Here is a 24256-nt window from a genome sequence, read left to right as displayed (position 1 = left end):
CAGCTGAAGAAATGTATTTCTGGAAGGTCGTGGTAGGGCCCACATTTTAGAGGCATGAACTGAAGTTTGGCAAATAGGCTAGTAAGTTTTTAATAAAGAAATACTGTACTTTGCTGTACTCAGCCAGCCATTAGAGCCCCACGAGCACGCTGACGGTGTCAGCATGAGGCCTGGCCCTGTCCTGTGTGACTGCAGGGACAGACCCACACGTGGGGACGGGGCTGCCACCAGCCTGCACACAGCACAAAGAGCCACAAGGAGATTTAAGGTCGGGATTTCGGCTGGAGGAGAATGCCACCAGACTTGCTGATGTGTGACTGCTGTGTCCATGACACGTTCTGTGTTGGTTACGGCTCCGACTGCTGTCCTGCAAGCCTGGTGCTCAACGAGCCCACTTTTAGGAGACACTATCGGGCTGCTGTGAGGCACGAACCCTCCTTTAGGGACTCAAACCCTACAACCAAACCCACCGTCCCCATCCCCACTCAACCCCTCCGGGACCCTCAGCCGAGCGCCCCCAGCACCTTTACGACCCCATTTCCCCCCAGGTTCTTTATGAACTGTTCCAAAGGGGCACGCCCCGGGGGGAGAGGGGGGGATGTAGGCAGCTTTTTGGGGGGCTCGCAGCCCGGTGCGGGAGGCGGTGGAGCTGCGGGGCCGCCCATCGCCCGCCCACTGCGGCCCGCCCAGGGCCTGCCCGCGCCGCCCGGGGCCGGCTCCGCAGCGGCGGCCGTTGCTGCAGCGCCGCCGCCGATGCCTCCTCCTGCGGGGGCTCGGCCGGGAAGATGGCGCCGTCCCACGTCCTCAAGTGCTGCCAGAAGGTGCTGGCCTGGGTGCCCGTGGTCTTCATCGCCTTGGTCGTGGCCTGGTCCTACTACGCCTACGTGGTGGAGCTGTGTGTGTGTGAGTGCGGGGAGGGAAGGACGGGAGGGTGAGGGGGCTGCTGCCGCCCGTGGGGGACCCCTCGCCGCCCTCACGGGGCTTCTCCCCGGGCATGAGGAGACGGAGCAGCCCCCGAGGGGTTCCTTTTGCCCCCGAGGGGGTTTTATTTTCCCTGCCCCGGGGGTGGCAGAGGAGCCGGGTTTACCTGTTGGCTGTGTGGAGGGAGGGGGCTCGGGGGGGCTCTGCCCGCCCTCAGGCACCTCACGGCGGCCGAGGTGGGCACAGCGTTTGGGGACGGGAGCTTCAGGGGGACGATGAGGGGCAGAGACCCCATCCCTGAGACTCCCACAGGCCCCCTCAGGATCCCTACCGGGGCCCTGGGGGGGTCCCTGCCCCTCACAACTCCTGCCGCCCGGGAGAAGTTTCCCCTTCTCCTCCCTATTCCGATTATTTGCAGCCGATCCGGAACTTCCTCGTGTACCACACAACTACTTGGACGCCTCTCGCTGCGCTCCTTTTTTGCCCCTGCTGACGAGCAGTCCCGGCCCCCGCTGTCATTGAGGTGTAATTGGGTTGGAAACATCCTCCCTAAGCGGGATTTGGGGCTTAGGGGCTTGTCGGGCTGCGTCAGGGCTCGTGGTGGTAGGGTTCGGCGTTACATAAAGCTCATTTGCAGTCGGTGTCGGTCAGGAGGATATTTATCCTTTTCTGGCTTTGAAGTCTGGTTCAGGAGGATGTTTACCTGTGCAGGAGAAATGTGAAAATACAGGGATACACAACCGGACTTGTTGAGCCAGGGCTGTTTTAAACTGCGTGTGTAGGTGTGCTTGTGTCTGGGTCCCTACACTTCCCTCTGTTTATGTTACATACTTGCTTTGATAGCCCTAAACTTGTAAAGATATCTGGCCTTTAGAAATAATCAAGGTGTAGGGTGGGGGTTTTTTGGTCCACAGTACTCAGTTCTTGCTTAACTTCTGGATAATGCTGAGGTTTGGAGGGCATGAGTGGTTGTTACAGCAGTCCTGAGGGGGGCTGTGTGAGGTTATGGACTTACGTTTGTTTTACAGTTGTGATTGAAGTCTGACTGTTCCAGCAAAAGGCAGACCAGGAGTACGTGTTTCTTCTCATAAGTAAAGAACAGAAATTCAAGAGATGAAGTGACTTGCCCAGGGTCTCGTTGGTGATCTCTGGCTGAATCAGAGACAAGACCTCAATCCTTCAGCGCTGCATCCTGATCACAGAGTGGGTCAGGGCTGGTTGCTGGTGAATCATTTTCTTCAGAAAAATGTCTTTGACCCTGATCTTACGGAAGACCTTTGCAGGCATAGAGGGCTGCAGAGAGTCCTGCCAAATTCAGCACGGTTTCGGTTGTGTGAATTATTGAAAGGGCTGGTTCCTGTTTATGTGAGAACTTTCACATCTATAAATCTGGTTTCTAGACGTCTGGCACTTCTTGCTCGCAAATCAGCTTTATTTTTAACATCTGCAGATGCAGGCTATTAAGAAAAAGTGGTCATTTAGTAAGAAAATTACCTATTGATTTTTATTGCTGTCTCTGACAGCAGTTGTTAAATGTCAAAATGATAGTTGGTGACCAAGATTTGTTTTTCTGTGATTTTTTTTTTTCTGATTGATTTTTTATTACTATTATTTTTAACCTTCTGTTGAATTTTCTTTATACTTTTGATGAAAGGTCAGCTCCTCAAGGAAGAGGAAAGGTATTTTTTCTGAGTTTGTTTGTGGTTGAGTCTCCCCTCTGCCTCCCCCAGCTCTTTCCTTCCCTTTTTTGACTTCGCTGTTACGCTGCATTTGAGTTCAAAGAAGCACAGAGAGGATTTATTGCAAAATACAGGATTTTCTGTTTCTTTTGGCAGGTATGTTTACTTTCTCCCCGTGCTCCATATGTTTTATTTTGGCTTGAAAACTACTGCAGTGTGTACTGTGAAGAAGAACTAGGATGCAATTAATACACTGCTAATGAATGAAGCGACATTGGTCTCTGCAGATGTGGCTGTACAGCAGGCGCAGAAGCAGGGCTTTATGTCTTGTTGCGCTTCTGTGGCTGCCTTTAGCGAGGGGCACAATATGCAGCTGATGTGTGCCTGGGTAAAGGAAAGACAGGAGGAAGAAGGAAAGTTTTAGAAAAGAGGAAACAGAATAGAAAAATATGTGTAAAGACTGAGTAATACAGAAACTGTAGCCACACAGACACCAGTGGTTTTTTATTTCCAAGGTTATTTGTAAAGGTTAGGTAATTATTAAGATGTGAAGCTTACAAGGAAACAGGAAGAAAGAAAGAAGGCCTTTGTTCCCCCCAACTATTTCTTCCATCCTGTTTGTTTTCCTCCTTTGGGTCCCTGCACGTGAATTCAGAGTTAAACATATGTATTCAGTTAGTAGGTGTAGTAGGAAGCCAAGTGTAATGTAGTATCAGAAAATATTCTTACTAATCAAAGTAGAAGATGGTGTAGTAAATCGGGGTTGCTTCTTCTATCCCGTCATTCTTTTTTCCTTTCAGTTTTGCTTCCCAGCACTGCTTGCCCCACACTCCTCCCCTAGGACATTCCCCTACTGCTCAGTGTCCCGTGATTGGTGTCTGAAGCACTTGGGCTTGCTCTGTAATTCAGCACCAGTATGCGTTTACTTGGTTATGCCACTTCTACAACCTAATTATGTTACTGACGTACAGCCTGTGAACACCAAGGAGGAATGGTATGGGTAAGATGAAAGGAGGTTCCCAGGATGAGCTCTTCTGATGTTTTCCTCCTGTAGAAACATCGTTGCGTTTCTCCGAAGCGTTGCAGCAGTACCTGGGTGAACGCTGGCCGTTTTAGAGCCCTGTTGCTGTGTAGTTGTGACCCAGCTGGTAAGCTAGCTATTAAGCTAATGGAAAGGTGAAAATGCCCTTTTCTCACCAAATGGATAGAAGGCGAGGGAATGTCAGCAGAGTAGTAAGAAGCGTGAACACATAACTGAAGGCAGTGCAAAAGGCTTGTGGCCACATCTCATTCAGATTTTCTTCAAATACATTAAAGGAGAAAAACATGAATGAACACTCTCTTACTCGATTCTTTTTTCTTTCTGCATGTAACTTGCAGGGAGCTCTGTCTGCAAGAAAGCACACCTAGAAATACGCTGTAAAATAGCTTTTCATTAGTCTAAAACCACTTCTTGTGTTCTTTCTTGTTATCAAAACATGTTTTGCTTTTAACATCGCTTTTGCAAACAGCGGCGTTATTGTGTTGTTAGTGAATTGAACCGATTGTTTCTGGTCGCCACATCCCCTCAGAAGCTCAGCGTGAGCAGAGCTCTTCTCCTGGGGCTCGTTTTCACTTCGGGCTGACTTGCATTTCATTACCTCTCCCTCCATCCTCAAAACCTTTTTGTGGGTGAGCAGCTGTAACGCGGCCTGGCCAGACCACGGTCAGAAGTCGCTGTTTTGACGTTTGTAGTAAAAGTTAGTGAGTGAGACCAGCCTGTTTCACACAGACAACCCTTTGACTGAAGCACTGGCAGAATTCAGTAGTGCGATCTGCACTGAGAAAAATGTTAACTTTGGCTGAGTTTTCTGCAGATCATAACTAAGGTCATTGGCTGCTTTTACATATAAAAACAAAAATCTTGTTAAAGGTAGCGTTTTACTTCTCTAGCTAAAACTGTATGTTCTGAAACCTCAGCCCAGAAGAGCCAGGACTAGTTACAAGGAGAATGGCTTGGTTTAGGAACCTACTGGTCTTTTATAAATGTTTCTGTGTCTTAAATTCCTCAAAGCCTGGAAAACTGTGATTTTGAAAGCTGTGGGAGTAATTAGCTTTGTGTACTTTCTTAGCACCTACTTGCAGAGCAGTTTGCTTTTTTTAGTGCAGTGTAACGTCTAATGTGTCTAAAATCTTGGCAAACAAAGCAGTCTGTAATTTGGGATTCATAACATGGTACAAACTTAACTGGTTATTCTGAAGGCTGCAGCGGCCCTTTTAGGGAGGGAGATGGCTCTGATTTCCCCAAAGCATTGTCAACATGAGAAGCCCTCTGTGAGCTATTGTAATGCTCCCGTTTGAAGAGTCTGTTGCATACACAGCGGGAAGGTGATCCCATCTGCCTCCTCAGGAAGAAACCCAGGAGAAATCTCTGCCCAAAATGTGACTGCAGTAGTTAGCAAGCAGTGGCAGTGTGGTGTAAGCAGCAGCAGCTCAGTAACTTCTGGTTTCTGCCCACAGCAAAAGTGAAAGTATCAGCACTTCTCTCCAGTGCTGGCATGTTACACATGCAAATCCATTCTCCGAGGAGCAGGGGGTTCCTCTTCAGGAGAACGAACAGCTAATTAAACACGTCGGATCATTAGTTAACTGTGCTTATGTGCCTCTCTTGTGAATTTCAGAATAAGGAAATTAAAACGCCGTGGACACGCTTGGTTCTGTTGTGGTGTCTTGGCTCAGGCACACGGATTGTCATCTGAAACGAGGACCTCTTCTGCTGCTAGCAGTACGTGGGATTCCTGCTGAGGTGCTCTGGCTGGATACAGATGTGTTGGAAAACCGGGTGCTTGGGCGGAAAGATTATCAAGCTGCTTATTTGGTGCTTTGCACTGCATTGGTTGCGTTAGTTTATAGGGCTGGCTGGGCACGTGCCCTTTATATGGTATGAAATCTGCTCTCTGGGCACTCCTCTAATGAAAAAAACCCTTCCACGAGCAGCGGCGCTAGCTCAGCCTGGTTTCTTGGGAAGTTGTTTTAGCTCTCTGCTTTCCTGAGCACTGCCCGAGGAAGGGCTCCACCCTCCTCGCTGCCAGCCCCGTGCAGAGCCTGGCCCCAGCCCTGCATTGTCACTTGTGTCACCGAGCCCCTGGGTTTGGTCCAGGCGTGCAGGGAGCGGCCAGAGGCACGAAACGAGCACCTGAGCTCTGAGCTGCCACGTCCTGACAGGGAGCACCAAACTACCTGTCCTGTTCGGGTGAAATTTGCTGCTGCCCACTTAGAGTTCTAGCAAATTAAAAACTCACCCCTGGTTTTAATTAGAGGTTTTGCTTCATCACTTACTGGTCTGCCAGTCTTCCTACAAGATGCTTTGAGATAAAAGGGCCAGAATATCAAGTGCGTGCTTTCAGCAGACGGTAATTAATTTGAGGTCGCTGACTCTGTGTACCGTGAACTTCAGGTTCTGCTTGAAGTTTAAATAATTAAAACGTTGTTCTCTAGCAGCTCAGATTTTTATGACTTAATGGAGACGTGCTTTCTGTAATCAAAGGATTTACGGCGTTACAAAGATGGGTATCGGAGCTGAGCTCTTCATACACCTGTCACAGGACCAACAAACACTCAGGTGGCAACGTACCTGCCTTCACGTCTGGAGCCTGAGACTGCCCGTGGCGGAGAGCAGGGAGGGGAGGAATCCCAGCTGCCTGCCGAAACTTGTGCCTGTAAATGCTGAGGGTTTGTTGGGTTCCTGTTTAACCCAGTCAATACAGCAGTGTTTGTCCAGCTCCTTTCATTCAGCACTCCTCTTGCAACTGGTAGGAATTCCTGCTGTTTTAAGATGCATTTTCATTCCCAGTGTTACAAACACCTTTCCTGAAACATTTTATGGAGTTTTCAGCTCAGCTCTGTTGTTAAACATCTCCCCGTTGTGTGCATACGTTGTTCAATAGAAACATTTGACAAGTAATGCCAGGCCTCTTTCCTGCATCAGCGGCATCTCCACCAAGATGAATCAGGTGTAAGAGGAGCAATGAAACCATAACAAAAACATGCTCTGTTAGCCAGTTCCCCAGTATCTGTTGTCAATAAATTGTTTTCTGTAAGGAATGTTTAGCCCCTCCTGTCCTGTGCCAAGCAAAAAAACGGGCCTTTCCCCCTCTTCCTCCGTGGAATGCCTCCTCTTGTAACTTTTGACTCTCTCTTCTTATCTGTGCTAAAAATCAAGTTCCTCCCCTGCAGCATATCAAGCACCTGCTTTTCCGTTCTTTCTAAAGACCAAGTGGCTCATCAGTTCCTTATTCATGTTCCCTTTTGACTACTAAAAGTGTCGTATGGGTACAGGATTGTCAGAAAGGATCTGCTCACAAGATTGTTAGATCACGAGAGCAGCATGCCTTGCCTCTGCAGTTTCTGTAATGCTCACTCTGCTGCTATATATGGTGCAGCATCATCTTAAATCGGAGCCACGAAACCATTTCAATCATATGATGAACAGAGAGATCAAGTGAGGTTTCTGTGCCAGGCTTTTTGTTTGTTTGTGGTCTTTGGGTTGTGCATCCTGATGTCTGCCTGTCTCCAGAGTAGGGAATTGTTGTGAAGCAGTAAGCAGTGATACATTTTTCATTTTTTTAGCTTCTTTGGTACAAAAAAAAAAAAAATAAATTAGAGATGTGGTACAATAACAAATAGAGATGTAAGTAATAACTCATCTGGAATTAAGCAAGCTTATACTGTAGAGAGAGTGAAACAATTCAGATTAAATGGCAAGTTGAGAGGAACAGATTTGTTTAGAGTGAAGTAAACCAAGTTGTAAGCTGCTTTCCAGTTGTCTGTGGTAGGCTCAGAACAGACATGAAATGCCTCAGCTATTGTCTGTAGTTAACCAATTCTCTGCATATGTGTTATTGTACCATTACATTCTTCTTGGCAAGCAGTCAGTGCTTTTGCCTTTGTCAAATCTGGATTAAAAAAGCAGAGAAGCAAAACCTATTTCCACAGTGCTGGGATAGGTGGTGCCTGAAGGCTCTCACAGCTCTGGGCTTGTGGCGTGGGTTTCTCCTGGACCCAGAGAGGAGCCCAAAACAACAGAATCTGGTTTCTGTTCTGGAAAATCCTATGGAACTGGCATGCAAGTTTGGTTGGGAAGGTGATGGCAGAAGTTAATTCACTTTGCAGGTGTCAGGCATACATCAAATTCTTCACTTGTTTCTTGCTAGGCAGCTTGCCAGTCCCGCTGTGTTACATCCAGTGCCCTGCCACGGGAGCCCTAATGCATCCTGGAGGTGTAAGAGGCAGCGCTGTTTCTTCCCTTGGCACATCGTGTTAGGATTTGTAGTTCAGCTGACCTTTTACTGAGCTCTAAGTTAATGCTTTCCAGGAACATGTGCTGAGCAGTCAGCAAGCAGGTGAGCTCTGAGGACTTGCTTTGCTGGTTGTAATTTTGTAGTTTTGTGTGTTTTTTTTGTTTTTTTTTTGTTTTTTTTTTTTTTTTGTTTTTGTTTTTGTTTTTTTTTAGGAGGCAGGGAAGTTGAGAAGATTGTTTTTTTGGGGAGTGCTATTTTATTTTTTTTTTGTTTGCTTTTTGTCTGTTTCAAGCAATATTTACTGAGAGCTGTACAGCTTATTCTGGATTACTTTCTAACTTGTACTGGTGTTTTGGAGTATCCAAAATTCCCTTTGTAGTGCTTTGTGCTGCCTTTGTGCTGTCACTTGTTCATGTTCCTGGCTGGTCAAGCAGTAAAATAAGATCTGGTGGTGGAGGTGGAAATCTTGTCCTCAAGCCAAAACTTTCTGTCCTGTTATCCCGGATGTTTGTTGCCCTCTGCAGCACCTGCTTCTTTTGTTACATTCTTGGGGCCATCCTTTTTTTTCCTTCCTTTTTGCAAGGAAACTAGAGGAAGTATCTTTAGCTGCAGTCAAGGTTTGTCCCGAGATATTTCAAACTAAGGAAGGTTTAATGAGTGACATTTTGTTCTGCCGGAGGAATGAGCAGCAAAGGCTCCAGCATCAAAAGACAGCGGCATTTGTTGTCAGCCAACGTGATGAACCATACATGGACAGAATCTCTAAATCACTGTGCAAAGTCCCTGAACCTTTATCTATTCCATAAATACGTTAATAATAAAAATGATACGGTATTAAATATTTAGCACCTGGGGCTTGTAAATATTAATAAAGACAAATTCCCCACCATTAAGCTTGCACGCAGCTGATAGACATGGTTTTAAATGACACATTTTTCAAAACAAAACTTCTTTAAAGGACTTAATCTCAGGTGGCAAAGACCAGCCAAACCCGACCAATGGTACAAAAAAATTGAACTTAAAACTTAATTTGAGGAATCCGGTAACATAATGCATCAAAGGAGGTCTGCTTGCAGGGTGGTTTGACTTCTCCCATTATTCATTGACCCTGGCAGCAGCACGATCTTTGTCTCAGAAACAAAGTACCTAATACTCTGTTGATTTACAAGGAGGTTTTTTTCCAGAGTTCTGCAAGGAGATTTTTTATATTTGAGAAAAACTTGCTGCAGGCAGGGCCAGTAGCTAAGTAAGGAGCCATTTGATTTTGCAAGAATCTGAAGATGAATGTAGGGACAGGTTTCCTACCAACAAAGCAGAGACCTCCAGTCTTCTCCTGGTTCTCTTGCCACATCACAGTAGTTCATGTCTGAAGGTGACAGTAGCTGAGTCTGGAGTTTGTGTCACCAAGTGATACCTCTGCACACCTTCAGAATTTGTTTGGAGTAGTTCAGTAAAGATGGTTTCTCTGTTTTCATTCACCTGGAATAATCTGTTAAGAGATTGAATTGGGTGGTGGTGGTTTTTTGTTTGTTTTTTACTTTAGACGTGTTGGTGGTTTCTAGTATCACCTGCAGAACACCTGATCTTGTGGAGGGTGCAGAAGCCAACCCTGTACAACACCTGATACTGGCTCTCTATCGGCACTAGCTGATGCTCTTATTTGAGTCTCAGATCTCTCGCAAGCATCCTCATTATGCCTTAACTACAGGACCAACTGGAGTTGCTCCTGAGACAAAAAGCCCTTTGACAAGTACAGATGCTTGAGCACAGAGTTACAGGGAACTTGCTTTGGCCAACCTGAGTGTAAACACCCCTCCTTCAACTGTAAGTGGAATTAACTCATGGTGTGGACATAAGTTCCTTACAGGTGCATCTGACTTTCCATGTTTTTTTCCTGCCATTTCTGCTTTTTCCCCATTTTCCCTGTGATCCAGAAGGAGCACAGCTGGCTGACATGTAGAACTAATGGCTGTCTGTCTTCCAAGAAGAAACCAAGCTTTCTCTTGGCTTTATACAATAGCTTAAAGGCAATATTGAAAACAACTTCTGTGCAGCACTACCAAACTACTGGGCAATAAAGCTGTTATTGTTATGATACAGTAGATTGGGAGGGGGGAGATCTGAAAAAAGAAATCCAATTATTCTCCTAAGCAGCTAAGAAAAGCATGTAGAAGTAATGCTAGGGTTTAAAATCAATCAAAATGCAAATAGAATGAGCAGTGACACCAGTGATTAAGTAGCTGAAGAAAATCAAGTTACATTAGGTTTCTTTGGGCAATTATGGTAAATTAAAAGTGAGTAGTGCTTTTCAGGGAATAGGGCTTTTCAGGGACAGCAAACCTGGTGAGCTGCTGCAGCTGAATGCTAACGTCGGATGCTGCTTCCAGAAAAAGCCTCGAGTTGTTTGTGCTGATGCATCTCGTAATGCCTCATGTGGACACGAGTGTGGGACTGAGATGCAGTCCTACTGATGCTGCTTGCGTGCTAACCAAGTGTTTTTCATTTTCATTTCATTCTGAAATGATTTACTATATGCAGGCCATAAGGAGGCCCTTGGTATAAATTTTAAGAATATTTTGTGGAAGCAGAGGTAAAGGAGTCATCGATAGGATTTTGTGGATTCCCAGAAGTCAGCTGCCTTTGTAGCTGTGCTCTCAAACTGTGAAAGCGGTAGTACAGAATATACTATTCCAGGAATGTGCAGAACAATTTTTTTTCTTCAGTTCTCAGAGCTTAATTCATTGCTAAATGTAACTCAGTACCCAAGGACTGTCTTGCATTGATTATGTTAATTTCTGCTGTAGCCCTGCTTGTACTTTTACAACTTGCGTGCAGAGAATGTGTGCATAAGACCTTCCATAAATAAAAATCCTTATTTGTTAGTGTGATAAGAGAATGTTTGCTGGGCAGCAAGCCTCTGGCCTCTCTAAGTGACTTGCTGTAGTTAAAGAATTATGTTAATATTGTTTTAACCATGCAACAAATTGTAACCATGGCTGGTAACAACCAGTAACAGGCTGCAGTGTGTCTTAGACTTCCTTATTTGAAACATTAATGCCTTTTACCTATCCCTATGAATATTCTTCTTCGAATCCTGTAGTGATGGTCACAAACACAGAAAACTTGGTGACATTTATGCTGGCAACAACAGAGCAACCCACTTGCAGCAAGGTGTCTCTTCCCTGGCTGCATTTTCCTCCTCTCCTCCCGCTGCAATGCCTTTAAAGGCATCATCTTGTGATCACTGGAAGGAAAGGCATCATCTTGTGATCTCTCCAAGAAGCCAAGTAGCTGGCTCCAGCAGAGCTGCTGTGCACAGCATGGGAGAGGTTTGGGCTCTGGCACACGTCTTGCAGAAATGGCTGCAGTGCTTTAAGACCTCTGTCGCCCAAGGCAGGGTTTCTTTCCCCTCTCATTGCTGTTTGTGACCCAGGGCAGCCAGAGGCCACTCGCTGCAGTTCACCCTTTGTCACTGCTCTTTGTGCTCCCTCAAACTCACCTTTGGGGTGGCTTAAACCCAAAGTGCTGGAGGGAGCTGAAGTGCCTGGAAGGCAAGTGCCTGCGTTTGCCATGTTGGTCTTGCACAGGTGAGTGGGCAGATAGCTGGGAGCTGTGACTTCTGGCACCCTGCAGCAGGTGTCACCACGTGCTGTGCCTCCGAGCCGAGTGCTGCCCTAGGCCTGGCAGTGGGGCCACCTCTCCTGCAGCACTGGATTGAAAAACATTACTTCTGGAAGGACTTGGGAGGGCATCATGGGGAAAAGCTGTGCCCCAGAACTGGAGATTCAACCTAGCAACATATGGAGGTAAAACCACTCCAGGTTCCTGTGGCCCCAACATTTGCAGAGGGTGTTCGTTCCAGCTGGTGGCAAGATACATGCAATCCTGGGCCCCTGTAGCCTTTCGGCAGGGAGCTGGCAGCCTCTTACTGCGCTGGCTTTTGGCCACGTGATGCTGTCAACTCAGTTGTCTTGAGTCATTTGTCTAAAAACAACTCCCTGCTGCTTAGGGAAGAAAGCACTAGTGGGTGACTGCCAGTCAGGAAATAAGAAATAGCTCAGTGTGGAAAGGTCACGGCGTATAGAAAACAGCGGAGAGGTGCTAAGGACTTCCTTCTGTGACACTGCCCCGGGTCTGTAACAGAAGCAGAGTCAGTGTTTCTCCAAGGTAATTCATTCCCCGCCTGCCCCAGTTGTTTCAGTAAGCGATACTTCTGCCATCTTCCTTGTGATCAGCTGATTGGGCTCTGCATTGCACAGGGGAATTACTTTACCAGAAATCCAAGTTACAGTTTCGATGTGATGCTCTTCATTTAACCATTTTCCTTAGAAACTGAGAAAAGTTAAGGCCGTCTAGTTTAGGAATGCAATTGCGCATTTATCATTCTTCTCTCCATGAGGAATGTCAGCCAAACTACGAAGCTTACTCTCGGGAGCCTTGGATAGGCTGTAATGCCCAAAGCCTGCCTTCTGACGGGACCATGGTGGGATGAGGAGGAGGAAGACACGTACGCAGCACATCAGTAACAAGACCAATCCTTTTCCCTTTCTGTACTGCACCAGTTGCAGTTGGATTTCTTGATCTGCAGAGAATATATCTGGCTCTCAAAGGGTGGCTTTGACTAGAATATGTCTCTTAGGGAGTAAGGCTATGTGGTGTGGGGGTTCGGTGAAGGGCTGTTTGTTTCTTTTTCCTTCAAGGTTGAGGTCAAATGTCGTCTTTTAGCATACCTCTCGTGAGGTCTTGGCAAATCATTCCACCTCTTTGCTGCAGAATAGAGATCTGTTTTGTGTGTTTTTTGTTTTGTTTTGGTTGTTGTTGTTTTTCCTTATTATGCAGTGACTTGGAAGGTGCTTGAGCACTCCATAGCAATCCCAAAACTAAGCCTGAAACTGAGAGCAGCCCAGCTCCCTAAACATACTTGTTCTTATGAGATGTCCTGGAAGGTTTCCTTAAAATATTCCCCAAAGCTTTCTGAGGTTTGCATCTTTCAGTGTGCTCCAAGAAAAATGCTTCCGACAAATGACATTTTTCCCCAGTGTCATTTATTATACAACTAATGATGCCCCTGTGTCTGCAGGACTGTTTCCTGTGATAATCTCTAGGCTTCCACTCCTTTGATTCATGTGACATAGGTGAGATGAAAGATAACAGACAACAATCTAAGGAAGATTAGGTACAAGGAGGTGTAAGGAACAACGGGGGTCATGAAGGATAAGATATATTTACTACTAAAGGTGATACTCAGTGTCTAAGTCACAACTAAGACAACTTTTTCTTATGTTAAAGTCAAACCTGGAGTTTTTGTTTGTCCTCCGAGTTGACCGAGTTAAAAAATCCATTTTGACACAGCCTCTTAAAAGGCTGGGTTATGCGTTTTGGAGGCTGTGTTCTGTAGAAAGCAAACCCACGTACTAAGTTTTGCATGCTTCGTGTTACAGTGACCCTGAACCGCCAGGAGATGCGATGTGTGAGCTGGCGGTGGCGCAGGACCGGCTGCTCGGGCCTGTTAGGCCCTTGTGTCCCTGGACAAGCTGCAGCAGCACCAAGTGCGGTGTAGGCCAGCACCTCTCTTCGCAGGCAGGCTCTGCTGAGCCGTAGGCTGATTTTGGAAAAACTGAGGTAACCAAGGAACAGCTCGGCACTGCAGACAAACAGATCCTACTCAGTCGCTTTATTCACAGACCTGCAGGGAGCTGTAACACAGATGTTGAATCCTTTGCAATTATGAGGCCAGCATGGAAACTCACTGAGTGCATGCTTCTCAGCTCTCTGCGATGAAGTAAACTGCAACTTATGCTGTCTAGTCATATTTTTATCTTTCCCTAGCAATGTCTTTCTAGAAATCTTCAAGGCTTCTCTAGAAACTAGAAACTTAAGAAGCCAATCCAAAGAATATTTTTGCCCTTGAGCTTATTTTTCCTTTTGTAGCTAAGAAATACACTGATACAGGGATATATTTTGAAACACTCAAAAGAAAAGTTGATTTGCAGTGCTTACTTTTCTGAAATATGGACAGGTTTGTCTTGATAGTGGTGCTGAAGGCCCTAACAGGTTCTGATGTATCTAATCTAATGTATAGGCTGTTGCATCCTGAGGTTAGTATATAAATCATACGCAGTGACTATTTTGTTCCAAAAAAAAAAAAAAAAAAAAGGCAAAAAGGTGGTGCTGCTTTATTTTCTCCATCCCACCCACCAGGCAAAAAAAAAAAAAAAAAAAAAAGTGTTTTAGGAATGTTTTAAGTGAAACTGGTATTAATTTCAGTGGAGGCTGACAGCAATTTCTAACTACTTAGAGGCAGCAGAGGAGAAAGCCAAAACCCGAGAGCTGAGCTTGTAACTGAAACTGCAGGCCAGGGATTGTGGGATGCAATGGTAATGTCTTGTTCTCTGTTTATTTCCTGAACTGGAGTTCAAAAGCTGGAATCGATTTCTTGCTGGTGTAAAGCTGCTTGTTACATTGCCAGCCTAGTAAATTCTTACAGGTCTGTTCTAGAAAGATTAAATATTAACTTATTCAAAGGAAGGCTTCACTTCGTCACGTAAAGATCCTGTGAAACTGTTGACTTCTGTGTGCTAAGTGACTTTGGACAAGCACTAGGATTGCCCTTCGTTCAATCTGTCTGAGAGGGGGAATAACAGCAGTGCAAGGAATAAAAGCAGAATCCCAAAATTTACGTGAACTTGAGGTAAAACAGAAGTAGCTTTCTTTTATTTTTATTTCAGTTAAAGATGGTAAGACAGAATGAAAATCACAAGTGTTTCAGTGTTCACTTTCACCTCAGCCTGCAGGAGCTTGCCAAATTAAAATTGTGCTCTGCCTGGTCTCATAACTGCTTTCTGGTCCGGGAGACCTGGGTAAAAATAAGGAAATTATCTTCCTACTTCTGTAAGGTTTTAATTCATTTCTATGAAGTTTAGTGTGGTTTTGTTTGTTTAAGTCTCACAAGTGATAAGATCTTAAGCTTTTCTCTGGATGTAAAGACTGTTCATTATCTTGAGTCTTTAAGCATCAAATTTGGCTCAGTTTAGTTTTGTGCTTCAGACAGAAACCCAGGAGGAGGCTGTGCAAGTATGCACATCTAATAGGTGCTAACTAATGCTTTTCTTCAGGGTTAACCTCCTTTAGCTTGAAGCTAGAGGCTTCCGTGGACAGACAGACAGGGTGCTGAGCATGTATTTTAAGGAGAGGAAAAAAAATCAAAATCTGAACAAAAAGGGTTCATCTGTACATCAAGGTATCACCTTGTTACATCTCTGTGTACTATAAAGAGGCACGGTTGTGTAATAGGGTTGCAGACCCCTTTGCTATAGATATCTGCAGCCAAGTGAGGCACATGCTGCCTCCGTGACCAAAGTAGCTCTATGGAACGAGGCCTGTAACGCACGCTGAAGCCCTGCGGATTTAGCTCTCTAATGTGCATCAGGGAAAAGCTCCTTTGAGCTGGCGTGCAGACTGGTGACTGGACAAACCTCACTGCTGGGGGAGAGGAGATGATGTGGAGTGAGGTGAATGGCAGTAGGCAGGACGTGCTCTGTTCACCTTTTGCTCGTGTTGATGGCCAGAAACTTAAATTTGCTGTGTCAGATGAAGAGTCAGGAAAAGATCCTTTCCTCACTGAATTTTAGGAATTCAATGTCTAGGGAAGAGACCCAGCAAGGAGAGTGGTATGAACAAAGTGACCCAGTAAGTACAGCTGCTCTCTGATCGGTGTCTTGCCTAATTGATGAATGAACTCCAAAGGTTTCAGAGAAGCAAGAGGATGTACCAGTCAGCATGCAGGATAGATTTGAGCAAATAATTTGGTGTTGGGATAAAAAGGGATGAAGGTGCAGAATAGGAGGAATTTGGGAGGTTTCAACTGTCTCAAGAATTTGGGTTGGTGGGGGGGGGGAAGTACAACAGGTTGGCCTGGATGTTGATGTGCTCCAGAAAATGTGCTGGGTGCGTATCTGAAGGGCAAGTATAAATTATGATCTAACTAATGGCTGTGGAAAGGAGTGTGCTCCTCCTCTGCTCCTCCTCTGAGCAGGGAACTGGGTCTCTTCAGCTCTTCCACTGACTCGCCAAGCCTCAGGGGCTGGCAGGAGGAATACTAAGTCCTGTTTTACCCAGAGTTGGGTAGGGAGGCTTTATTAACACCTGATACATGATTTGGAACAAGTCGGCTATCTCGGGTATCTCACTTTTATCCCAATTTTTGATTCAATGCAGATTTACTTACCATATATCTTTTTTTTTTCTCTTCCAGTTACTATATCTTCAACTGCAGAAAAAGGTAACATTTAATTATTATTTTTTAATGTAAATAGTTTTGTTGCACACAAGTCTTAAGGGATATAGAATTGAAATGTATTTCTTTGTATGTAACCTCTCTGTAGTAAGTAGATCATTGCTAAGAAACAAGTCAAACATTGTGATGTTGGGTATGCTGAGCTCATAGTACCACTTGGGATGAAGACAAGACCCGTGAGGAAAATAACTATGATTTAGGTTTGCAAATATTTTTAAATGGGTACCTTCTGAGAACAGAAGAGGGAGAAGAGGGAAGGAGCTGCAGCAGTCCATTTTCTGTTTCATCCTGAAGGAATTATGAATATTCATCTTACCTCCTTGCAACCTCTGACCAGTAAGACTTTTGGAAGAGGAGGGATTGTTGTACTGTTTGCTGTTTTCCAAACAGCTTACCAGATTCCTCAGGACTGGTTAGAACTGTGCAAAAAACGCAACCATTTCAAAGGTGACTGCACATTATAATTTTAAATTTCCAGGTTAAGTGGTTAAGGCCTTGTTTTTACAAACTTTCCTTAAGCCTTATTATTGTCCTTGGCAAAAAAAAGGTCATAGTGGGTAGTATTTATAGAGATTCAAACTCACCAAGGAAATTCCAGCATGCTTGCTGCTTTTAATTGTGAACAAAAACTAGGCTAGAGGATCATTCAATTCCAGAAGTTCAAAGTGCTGTTGTTGTTGTTTTTTTTTTTAATAAGACTTCAGGCTTTTTTCCACATAGAATCACTATAGGGATATTTGGAAGTCCATTTCAGCTTAAGAGGGAACATGAGTGATTATCATGATTTTATGCTAAGCATAGGTTGGCAGTTCCATCATCCACTGAAGGCTGTCTTCAGAGTGTGAGACCGCTGGTAAGAGGCTCTCATCTCTTAAATATTTTTGCAAAAGAGAACTTGGAGGTAACCCATCAGTCTACTTCCTGGTGGGGAGCATCCAGAAGAAAACTGTAAAAAGGAGGAAACTTGATGGAGTCTGTCCTCTTTCATCTTTTAAAGAAGAGGTGAAAGAGTGGGAAAACCTCCAAAGTAAACCGTAAGCTGTTCAAGACGGAAGCTGTGTCTTTGCCTGGGTTTTTACATTGCAATGCACAGCTGGGCTTCATCAAGACTTCACAAAATTCTGCAGGTTGCTGCTGTGCTTTTATTGTCTGGTTTTACTAGAAGTAAAGTTTTACTTTCTAGTTTCTTTCAGAAAGGCAAGATTCATGTCTCTGTTAAGGAAGCCTGGCAGAGCAGTGATGGTGGTGTAATGTAGCCACATCTCTGGCTTTAATTCAAATGCAGTGCCTGCCTGATCGAAGCAGGCTCTCTTAAATCTACAGAGAAGACAAATGCTTGATTAATTAATGAGAACAGTATCTTTGAAACCTGCCTGTTAGGCTTTTGAAAGCAGTCGTTTGCACGTATTTTGCCCTTTCAGTTCTACGGCATGTCACAGGCACCCTGCATGCATGAATTTCTTTACAGTGGAGGTTGATCTTGAAATGCGAAGTTGTTTCATTTGAAATAAAAGTTCCAAATTTCATAAAGTTCTTGCAGGCTAACTTCCAATAGCCAGGAAATAGAACCAGGAGAGTCAAATGGCCAAAGCACTGATAACATTGCAATGTAAATAATATGTATAGTAGCAAATATATTTTGCACCATTTTTCATTGTGCTCTGTTCAAATTCGTTTACTGCAGGTTTTTAATTACACTTTGTAATTCAATTGCTGGTGATTTCTTCATCCCATTAAGGCTAACTGTTTCCGTGTCTTTGTATTTTCATATTCTTGCGTAATTTTTATCCATTAGGATAGAACAGCCAGCTCTCAATCTCTCCACAATATAATTTAGTTCCGTTGAGTATTATTAGCTCTGTAATCCTACTCTGTCTTTAAAGTGGAGTTAAGAATGATGCAGGAAAAAATTGTGAGGGGTAAATCTGAGGAAGGCTTAGCATACTTCAGGAGGATGCTTAGAGCGTATCTTATGACATTGTCCTCCCAAGGGTATAACTTAGGGTCTAATGTGCACCGGTGCCTTTAAGGCGAAGTCGTTTCGCTTGGTCACAGCGTGGCACCAGGAATCCTGGACGCCCTAGCTTAGCTGGGGCTTCCTCACGTCTCTGAAATAGCAGATATTGGGGTTTGAGGTATTTGATGGTTTTCTCATGTCTTCAAATTACAAGAAAGTAAGCTGAATAGGAACGAAGCCAGCTTATATTTATATTTGAAACTGATGTGAGATGCTTCAGGGAGTACTCTGCAGAGTGGTACTGCTACTCAAAAGGGATTGGATTCTGGGGCTAAGTTTTATGGCCAGAATTAAGCTGTTTACTGTGCACCTGAGTTTTGCCATGCCCTTCCCCCCCCCCACAGTATCTTGTTTCCTCTTTCCTCCTATTCAATTCCTCTCACCCTTTTCTCTCACCCCAAAGCTTTGATTTATGCAGCTGTTTCCACTAAGATTTTAGGTCTTTCTCCTCTTTTGCAGATTTCTCACTTTTTAATTGCTTAACCGTGTTATGTTTGAATGTGTATAGTATGTTTTTAATAGAACACAGTTTCTAATTATGTAGCGCCTAGCACAGTGAAGCATAGGTTCTTTCCTATCAGAAATAGGATTCAAGCAACAATTTTAGGATGGTTTTAGAAAAAGGCTTTGCTTCTTGCTTCCACAGCTGAAAATTTGCCAGATCTATAAAGTTGGAGGAGTCAGAGGCAAAGAGAAAAAGCAGAATTCTCTGAAGGAAGCTCAAGTTTGATTTGTTTGTTTGCATTTTTTTTTTTTTTTTTTTTTTACTGTAATGAACAGTAAAAATCCTGAAAGATGAAAAATTAAGATTATGCCTGCTGTGACTGTGTACCTGTTGTTTGTTGGTTTGTTTTTTTTTGTTGTTGTTGTTGTTTTTTTGAGCTGCTGAAAGTTCCTGAAGTGTAGGGTCTGTTCTGCAATCCATGAAGCATGTAATATGGCTTCTTAAAGGACTCCGTATTTGCACAGGATAGTAGGTCAAGTTTCCTTCTTGCAACTAAAGAAATGAAGATAACGTAAATACTTGGCATGACATGTTGTAAGGCTTGCTGATCTGGCATGACCGATCCATTTCCTCTTTACAAATGGTAAAAGAAACCGTTAGAGGAAGCAAGATTGGAAGAAGCTTCCAGAGTCATAAGTCATAAGCCTTTGGTGTTTAAGGCAACCATATCACACACATCCATTCATAAATTGATGGGGCTCCATACTACTTGTTATTGCCACAGTGGCTGTAATAGCAGGACTCTTCCTCTGAAGATTTGAAATAAGATTTGCAAGCAATTTTAACTCACTTCAAGATGAGACCTTGCTGTTTAGTCCTCTCTCTTCCTGGTTTAGGGTTTTTACTCCTATTGAAAGCAAGCACATTCCACAATGGCACACTACTATGCTGTTTCTATTAGAAGTACATCTCTTGATGCATACTAAAAAATTAAATTGATCTCTGTAGGCCAGTTATCACATAATCTAGAGTAGAACTGTAGCATCTTTATCTAAACAGGTTAATCACTTGCATGCCTTAGGTGAAACTGTATTCACTTCTGGTTTTGTTTTGTTTTTTTTTTTTCCTTCGAAATCTGCTGTAGAATCTTACATAAAAACATATTATTTCCTTGATGAATAGCAACTATGACATTTAGTGATTTGGTGGTGGTGTTATGGAGGCTTTTTGTGTGTTTTTTTTTTTTTTTTTTTTTTTTTCCAAGTGGGCACTGCCAGAGTGCTAAATTTACCCAGGCAAAAAAGGTTTAATATAACTTATCAGCTGATTCATAATGTCATAGTCTAGCCCTCATCAAAAATCAGGGGTTTTATCTCTTGCTCTCTTCAGCTATATTCACCAAATTTTTATTTGTATTTTATTGCAGTTGTGTACCTTGTGGTTTTTCATCTGTCATTTGTCATGTTTGTATGGTCGTATTGGAAGACAATTTTCACATCTCCTGCATCCCCTTCCAATGAGGTAAATCTGACGTTAGAAAAATGTCAATGCTTTTTTTTTTATAAATAGATGAACTGTTTTCAGTGATGAAATTTGTTTGCAGTAATGCATGATTCACCTTTCCCTTCTCATTATCTAAAATAGAACAGCTTGACAGCATATCATGAATGCAAATCATCAGATTACTCCTAAAATACTGCATGCTTTGTATAATGGCATTTCCTTATATTAAATGTGTTTAATTCATCTCAAGCTTGACAGTCACATGTGTGTGCAAAAGTAGTAAGACAAAAAAGCAAATCTGGGGATACAGTGCTTTGCTAGGATGCAGTTTGTTTGACTTCTGACATTTTTAAAATCAATAACTCCAGTGGCTGCATTTTTGTATTTTTTAGATAGTTTTGACCTTCAAGTAGGAAAGCGTAAGCCTGAAATGAATTACCTTGTTTTCTACTTTCCCTCGGGGATGTATATGTAGGGATGAGATGGTGGCACCAAATTTAAAATACTTTCCTTGGTTTTAAAAAGCTTTTAAACTGGATAAACTGTTTGAGACTTTGATTGTTCTGTGGAGGTTGCGTTTTTATTCTATTTTTAGCAAGATTGACTTTCATTGCTAATGTCAGTCTTAAATATTTTTGTAAAGAGTTAAAATTGTGCTTCTATGGAAAAGCAAACAATGCTCTGTAGTACATAATTATGTCTTAGAAATTCTGCAGCTAAGATATAGTTATAAAGTGAAAAAAGCTAAAGACTATTCTGCTTTTTAGTTAAGTGAAAAGAGTAGTACTGAATAGTTAAGCTTACAAATGCAAAGGAGAAAAAAAATTCAAGGACATTTCATCCTGAAACATCTTCAGGGTGGTATGATTTGGCTTTATGTGGGATGTTTCTGCAGGCAAATGATAATGTTAAGCAGGTTAGCTGGTTACGATGTGGTTGCAACTCTAGTTTTTGTAAAGGTGTGTGAATTTGGGCTGCTCTGAGAGCAGTCTGATAACTTTTACTGTCTGCTTGGGTTCTTCAGTAGTAGACTGACAGTACTGACAGTACTTACCCTGTAGTTGTGGTAATGTTCTAGCAAGCTTTTGCTATTCATCGACTGAAAGGGATGGTTTCAGCATATGGAATGTGAGGAATGTTTCCTATGTTAATGTGGGTATAGATCAGATCGATACAATTCTTTCATAGGAAAAAAGCAACTCAGGGAACACTTTTTTTTCCTCTCTCTCTCTGGGAAAGTCCCTTCTGTTCATATATCAGTGAGTAATTTTTGCAGGTTTTTATATTTAAAAACAGACTTCAGAATCTCCTCATTGTATGAAAGTGTAAATGTATATATTTTTAGTCATTGAAGTTTGCCATTCTTGCAAAACAAATAGCATCCTGTGATCACACTATTGAACTAAAAAAAGATTCCGCAGCTGCTGTTGTTCTAGTGTAATCCCTGTACGTTTGTCATAAGAAAGAACAATCAACATTATTAGATCCAGAAAGAGGAAGGAAACAAAGGGACTCTTTCTGTTTTTGGTAAGAACCAGTGGAACCTCATTGGAAATTCTGTTAGCTATGTGGTAATAGACAACTTTTGATGTCTTTCAACATACATATCCTGCCATTGTCTAGCAAATCTGTGGTTTCATGTCCTTTTTAATTTCTGAAATTAGAACAGAAATATTTACTTCAGAAAACCAAAATCTTTTTTTTTTTTTTTTTTAAAGTTTATTATTATGTTACTTGGAAAAAAAAAATCAAAAAAATTTAAATTTTGTGTTTTAGTTCCCTTCCTATACATCAGTGACTTGCCACAGAAGTGTCATCTAGAAGTAGCGTTTTGTGTTTAATGTGACCTCTGCTTGACTGCAGGTCATGGAGACAGCCGTTTGCTACCCTAGCAGACTCAAAAAAGGCAATAGGGAGTAAGGCATGATGCTTCAGATCTATCTGAAGTTTTTGATATGAGCATCTCCAGTTTTCATATTTCAGTAAATACCTAGGCTTTTAGCTTAGAGACAAATGTTTAGGAAAAAAAAAAAAAAAAAGGTCAAACTCTTGAAGATGACTAAAGTATTAAACTTCATTTTCATTCTTTGCATAGATTGATACTAATTTGTGATTATTTAAATGGAAACAATGCTTCATGTTTCACCCTTTAATGATGGGTAGGCTCAATAACTGGAATGCTACCATACGTAACAGGTGACAATTAGATTCTGTGGGATATGGAGCAATTTATTTGCATTCTAGATTGGGAAATAACACTGAGAAATTGCAGCAATGTCTTACTGCTTCCTCCTTTTCTGTAAGTCGAGTGTTCACTGTTGCTTGCCAACCAACTCAAATCCAAAAGAGGAAAAAGTACATGATGAGATGAAAATCCATGTGAACTAGTCATATACATATTCTTGGTAGGAAAATATGTTCATGTTAAGCCACACTAAGCCAATTTTTGTTCCAGCTGCATACAAAGCATTTTCCACTCACTGCTATGAATACTTTGTCTATGTGTGCTCATAAAAAGGGTTCTTGTAGTCCTTGTGGGAAGCTCAGAGTTTAAAAGTGCTTCAGAATAGAAAATACCAGAGGAAATTGTGAGTTCAGCCCCCACTCCATGGGGACTTGTCAGCACACTGGGTTCTGTGGGGCTTAATGGTAAAGCTGTAATCTCAGTGGATACCAAAGCTTTTTGCAAGTGAGTAGAAGCTCTCCAGGTTATACTGGTAAAGCTTTACCTTTTAGTAAGGCTTCTACAGGAGTGGCCCTCATGCTATATTCAGGTTTGTAACTCTGAAACTGTACAAGCTTTGTTGAAGTTGCTTCCAATATAGGTTAGGGATTTTGAAACCAGTGCTGACTACTCCCAAGTAAAAATTCCGTTTAAACTCTTCCAAATTCTGTGAGGAAGCAATGAAAATTCCTGGTCGCCACCCCCACCTCCATACACACCCTCTTCACTATTTTCTCTGGCTTATGCCCCTCTCTAAGTCAGAAAGTGGGTTAAAAGAACTTTAGTCTCCTGTCACATTTACTCTCATCAAGAGTTAAGTTCCACCTTCTTAAAACTCCCCTGAGCTTCTGGCTTCCTTTGTGTTGAAGGGAAAATGCAGTAGATAATGGAACGGAGACAAAGATGATTCTCTTTAAAATATGCTCAGGACCATTACGTAGTTTTGAGGATCTCCTGTAGTATTCAGGGGGAAGGAGAAGGTCAGGGGTCACCCAGAGACAGGATTAAGGTACATAGGGTCTTTTCCTTGGAACATGAGTAGGACACAAAGTAATAATTGTTCTTATCCCTTCGTTCTGTCTTTTTCCTTCCCAGTTCTGCTTGTCAAAAGCTGATAAAGAACAATATGAAAAGGAAGAGAGACCAGAATCCCAGCAGGAGATTTTGAGAAGAGCTGCTAAAGACTTGCCTATCTATACGACAACAGCATCAAGAGGTGAGATACAAAGATAATTCTGTGCTCCTGAAGCTGCTTAGTTTAATTTGGTGAGATTCATTTGATGTTAATGAACAATCTATTAAGCATGTACTGCAAAGGCCATAACCTTGTGGTGTGTTTTTTTCCACCATGAGAAATTCAAGTCCTTTGTCTGGGGATCTCCATATACAGCCAGTGTGTGGAATAACTTTTTCAAAAAAAAAAAAAAAAAAAATTTCCTCTTCTTTTAAGCAGGCAGATGACAATATTTATCTCTAATTCTGGCTACAAAAAGTAACCACTGAAAATAAATACATCTGGAAATAGATGAAAATTACACTTTACACTTAATTTTACAATCTTTTGTGTCCCCCATTAAATTACTTTTTCTGGGCTATAGCAATTCCATGGGAGCAGAAACTTCATTGTTAAAGCTAGAATTTAAGAAGGATTAACTTTTATTTCACTCCCATCTATAACTCAGTACAGAGCTTTAATACGTATAAACATTTTTATTCCAAGTTATATATGAATCATCTGTGAAACAGTTGTCTTATGCATATGTATATATATATTAAATAAACCTGTTTCTCTTTCTTTAAAATAGGAATGTTGTATTTTTCTCCAAAAACATAAAATACTCAGGATAGTAGTCACCAAAGCCAACTGTGTCTTTTCAAACAAAGTGTCTGGA

The 24256-nt window shown here is 42.6% G+C and overlaps 1 protein-coding gene across 2 annotated transcripts in view; it reads left to right on the top strand.

Moving 5' to 3' along the window:
- The first annotated feature begins 725 nt into the window (after positions 1-725).
- The window catches only part of ZDHHC20 (zDHHC palmitoyltransferase 20), a 41045-nt gene continuing 17514 nt past the window's right edge, over positions 726-24256 (top strand). For both annotated transcript variants that reach the window (XM_084306054.1, XM_084306053.1), the window contains exons 1-4: positions 726-903; positions 16134-16160; positions 20064-20158; positions 23460-23580. In XM_084306054.1, coding sequence (XP_084162180.1) covers positions 786-903; positions 16134-16160; positions 20064-20158; positions 23460-23580 — 361 coding nt within the window. In that variant the 5' untranslated portion in view covers positions 726-785. The remainder of the gene's footprint in view (positions 904-16133; positions 16161-20063; positions 20159-23459; positions 23581-24256) is intronic.

The sequence above is a fragment of the Netta rufina genome (assembly GCF_964035555.1).
Source record: "Netta rufina genome assembly, chromosome: 1".
In the NCBI taxonomy this organism is placed as follows: Eukaryota; Metazoa; Chordata; class Aves; order Anseriformes; family Anatidae; genus Netta; species Netta rufina.
This window is presented reverse-complemented; position numbering and strand designations above follow the sequence as displayed.